Source organism: Elephantulus edwardii, unplaced genomic scaffold, assembly GCF_000299155.1.
Source record: "Elephantulus edwardii isolate Elephantulus edwardi_28Jun2011 unplaced genomic scaffold, EleEdw1.0 scaffold00187, whole genome shotgun sequence".
NCBI lineage: Eukaryota > Metazoa > Chordata > Mammalia > Macroscelidea > Macroscelididae > Elephantulus > Elephantulus edwardii.
Window position 1 is genome coordinate 207865 of NW_006399937.1, and position 4505 is coordinate 212369.

The 4505-nt window shown below is 62.9% G+C and overlaps 1 protein-coding gene across 1 annotated transcript; it reads right to left on the bottom strand.

Moving 5' to 3' along the window:
- Nucleotides 1–942: 942 nt before the first annotated feature.
- Nucleotides 943–4059, bottom strand: ZNF703 (zinc finger protein 703). Its single transcript, XM_006896648.1, has 2 exons — nucleotides 3646–4059; nucleotides 943–2659 (listed from the first exon to the last, which is right to left on the bottom strand). Exons 1-2 carry the CDS (start codon nucleotides 3880–3882, stop codon nucleotides 1127–1129), a joined length of 1770 nt encoding a protein of 589 aa, XP_006896710.1. The 5' UTR covers nucleotides 3883–4059; the 3' UTR covers nucleotides 943–1126.
- Nucleotides 4060–4505: the final 446 nt, after the last annotated feature.

The window sequence follows — 4505 nt, forward strand, 5'->3', positions numbered from 1 at the left end:
GGGGATGAAGGACGGCTATGATCCATGCTCCCTGATTCCTCAACCTTCCCCAAGGGGAGCTAACAAGATTGCTTTGTCCTCTGACATTGCCTCTGGTCTGCATTTGGAGGGATTTAGAGAGAGCATCACCCACCCCTGCCACCTGGGGAGGGGGTGACTGCCCCAATGATGAAGAGAAAAATAATGACTATAAAGCACTTCCGCAAAATATAAAGAGCAAAGTTTTGTGCCAGTAGGACCTGCTAGGGCTTTTAGTTGAATAAGATGAGCCCTGTATGTCCCCCAGTGAGCAGTCGGGGGGGGGGGGGGTTGTCCCAAGAGGGATAAAGTTGGGGAAAGGCTTCGTTAGAGGCCTTTCTATCTGAGGAGGCCGGTGGTGCGGTGGTGGGGGTCAGGGCTCTTGATGCTCAGAGCAAAGTGGGCGACCAATGTTTTAATTTGTGGGGGCAGAGCCCAGACCAAGGTGGGCCGTAGGAGGAAAAGGTTGCAGGGTGGAGTCAAGGAGCAGAGATCTTGGTCAACAGAACTCAAGACCAGCCACCACCAATGCCACCACCTCCTCAAACGCATGAGGGGGAAAAAAAAACCTCCATGTTACTTGGACAAAGGAAAATACAACCTAGAATGGAAGGAAACAAGAAGGAATGAAGGGGAGAGAGGGAAAGAGAGAAGAGGAAATGTAGTTTTAACATTTAAGAGTCATGCAAGAAACTCCCCAGGAAAGTAAAAATAAACAGAAGAATCAAAGAACCCCAATTCTCCCTCCTCCCTCTAAACCAAACCAATCAAAAAAGGAACAAAAAGAGAACAATTAAAATGTATATGGGGGGAGGGGGAGAAAGAAAAAGAAAGGAAGAGGGGCGGGGAGATCATGTAATTATTTGTGATTAATATTATTATTTGGGGGGAACACAGACTTCTTGCATACCATTGACTCGTGTGGGCCGTTAATGCACTTATATTCCCAGCTTGTAAGCTAACATTATAGTAAATAAATACACAGTCCGGTGGGGAGGGCGGGGGATCCCAGGAGGGACAAGCAGTAGTGGAGGTTGCAGCGACGGCGGTTGGGGGAAAGAAGGAGGGGGAAGAAGATGGACGGGAAAAGAGGGAGAAAAAGCTGTAGTTACTGGTATCCGAGCGCGGAGGCTGAGGCTAGTCTCTGTCCATACAGCGCATATGGCGAGTAGTAGGGTCCGGCTGTGGGAAGGGACGGCACCGCCAGGCCCCCAGCTGTGGATAAGTGGCTCTTGCCGTAGGGATGGTACCGACTTAGCCCCAAAGTGTGTGGACTCCTCAAGGACAGCGACCCGGGGCTGCCGGGGGCGGCGGGCGGGGGGAGGTGCAGGTGGCAGGAGGCGGCGGCTGCGGCCGCGGCGGCAGCGCTGCCCAGGCTCGAGGCCCCGGGGTAGGCGGCCAGAAGTTTCTCGGCCCCCGGCAGGGCTGTGTGGGTCCGTAGGTGGCTGAGCAGCTCCTCCGAGGTGGCAAAACGCTTGTCGCATGGCCCGCTGGCTGCCACCCAGTTGCAGCTGTGCGGCAGCGGTTCGTTCTGCAGCATGAAGCCGTAGGTGTAGAGCGGGTGGCCAGGGAGGGCCGCTTGGGCGGCGCTGGACGAGAGTGCGGCGGGCTGTAGCGGGTGCCCGGGGTACACCAGCGGGTAGCCCCCCGCCTTTAGGCTGGGCCCAGCCGGGTCATGCGCGCTGCAAGTGGAGCAACTAGAGCCGCCGAGGTGCGAGGCGCTGTGGTAACCTCCCAGGCAGTAGGGGTCGCGGCATAATCCCTGCAGGAAGGAGGGCGGGGAGGCTCCGGTGAGCGGGCTGGAGCTGGGGGGCTTTCCGGGCGGCAGGCCCAGGCTCCCCGAAAGCTGGCCTCCCACGAGGCCAGACTTGCTAGGATCCAGGCCAGGCACGAACTGAGACGGGTAGCCGGCATAGGCGCCCACGATGGAACCGTGGTAGCCGATGCTGGAGGGTGGCAGCGGGAACACCGAGTGGCCCGGTTTGTAGGGCGACACCGGCGCCACGTGGCCTGCCCCCACCAAGGCCGAGGGCGGCTCCGACTTGCGCCCAGAGGTTCCGGCCTCGGCGCCGCCGTGCGCGCCGGGCTCTCCGCCGCCCCCGCCGCCTCCACGGTTCATGGCCGCGGGCTCGGGGCTGGCCTTGGGCTCCTGGTCTTTCTTGTCCAGTTCCCCGCCGCCGCCCCCGCTGTTCTTGCAGTCAGAGTGGTGCGGGGAGCCGCCCCGGGAGCCGCCGGGGGAGGACGAGGACGAGGACGCGGAGACCGGCGCTCCATGCGGAGGAAAGGGAGGGCAGGCGGCACTGGGGACCCTGAAGCCCGCCTTGTCTCCGGGGGGCGAGGACGAGGACGAGGTGGAGGACACGGAGGAGGAGCCGCCGTCTTTGCGAGAGTCGCTGCCGCCGGAGCCCTTGGAATAGGGCTTGAAGCTGGACTTGTCCTCAGCAGGGGAGTCTCCTAGCTGTTTGAGGGCGGCTGACGCAGAGGCGACGCCCGAGGCGGAGCGGCTGGGGTCCTTCTCGGTTCCCAGTCCGTTGGCCGCCGCGGCTACGGAGTTGAGCTTCGACGAGGGCGGCGGGTCCGGCTTGCCGATCTGCGAGCAGGTCTGGGCCAGTAGCGCCAGTGGACTTTTCTTGGCGTCCAGCTGTGGGAGACAGCGGCAAGAGGATGAGACCGCGACACCAAGGGAACAAGCCAGGCGCTCGGGGAGCTGGGTGGCGCGGGAGGTGCTGGGCGCGAGGGCGGTGGCGCGACGGGGCGGGAAGGAGCCTGGGGAGAAGGCCAGGCAGCTACGGCCCGGCCCGGGCGGGGCAGCTGGGCGGAGCTGCGCTCACCTCGTGCCTCCCGGGGTCCCTAGCGCCTACCGGTCCCAGAGTGCGCCATGGGCTATAGGGAGTGGGACAGTGGAAAGGACTCGCCAAAGCGCACTGCCAGGGAGGTTTCTCTCGAGGATGGAGGGAGGGAGGGAGAGGCTCTAGCTGTTCCTTTTCACGCCAATCTCCCCCCTCCTCTAGGTCCAGGGAAAAACTTATTCTTTCAGTTTGGACAACTTCGTTTGGGACGGGTTTCTGGCGGTGGCACCGTGGGGTAGGTGCGGGCAGAAGCGCATTCTGGAAGGGCCGCCTCTGGCACTCTCACAGTAGCCCCTCCCTCCTAGGGAGAGCACCCCGGGAAGTGGGAGGAAGAAAGACCCGGGACCCGGAGTGCTTGGGCGTCGGGCGCCCTAACCGGATGGGACAGAAGGGCAGTGGGACGGGGGCGGATCGGCCTTCAAAGGGAACAGTAGGGTGGGGCCCTTAAGCGAACCCCAGAGGAGATCAGCTCTAGCTGGGAAACTGGGTGCTGCAGGAAAAAGTAAAGGGCCCAGTGGGGACTTAAGAGCAAATGCAATCAGGGAGAAAACACATAGCTCTGAAAGGCATGAGTGGAAGGGAATCTTCCACGGTGAAGCCTGGGAATACTGGATGGGCTCAGATCCTGCCGTTTCTCAGTCCCTCCGCACCCCGTCAATCAGCTTAGCCGAACCGGGTGTCTCACTGAGCCCCGGGGCGCAGGGAACAGGGCCGTGTGCCCGGGAGGAATAGGCGGAATGAGGACGGCGCTGAGTGAGCAGCGGCCGGGGAGACTGACCTCAATGGGGCTGACGGGAGTGGAGGACAGCGGCTGCAGGTACTCCGGGTGCAGGAGGTGGCCGGTGTGAGCGCTCAGCATCTTCAGGACCCTGATAGGAAGCCGGTTCGCCTGGCGCAGGGGGTCCGCCGGGGGCAAGAGGGACACCGCCGCCGGCACTGCCGGCCTCTTTCCGCCGCCGCCGCTGCCGCTGCTTTCGGGTGTCCTTGGGTTAGATCCAGCGGGCGAATCGCTCATTTGGAGGAGGCAGCGCCACTGGGGGGGCGGGGAGGGAGGGGGAGCACCGGGGAGGCGAGCTCCCGGGGCGGGTGGGCTCGCTCCGCAGCGACGAGCGCCGTGCAGCTGCTGCTGCGCCTGCTCCCCTCCTCCACCGACGTCGCCGCCGCCGCTGCCTCTAGCCCGGGCGAGCAACACAAAAACCTTCGCCTTCCGCGAGCCGCACGTCAAATAGCCGCGATCGGCAGCCACACTTCAAAGGGATCGCCGCGCCCGCCCAATCGCAGCGCTCGCCGGGACCCGGGGCGGGGAGAGCGGAGGGCGGAGGCCGGCGCTGTCGGTGGGAGGGGAGAGCCTTAAAGGAGCCTCACCCGGGCGCGCGGCCGCCGCAGCTTTGGCCTTTTACCACCGCTGTACACCTCCCCTCCCCCTAACTGAGATGGCCTTGGTTTACCGGTCCCCAAAGTGACTAGACTTCTCCCAGACCCAGAGTCTTACACCCTATTCCCCGTGGCCTTTACTGTCCACCTTCTCCCGCCTTTCTCACGGGATGGGTGCCAGTGGGGTCTGACACCCTCCAAGGTGTCCGTGTGTTGGGGAGCCGAGGTAGGAATGCACGGCTGTTGGCTCCGAGGTCTTTCCTA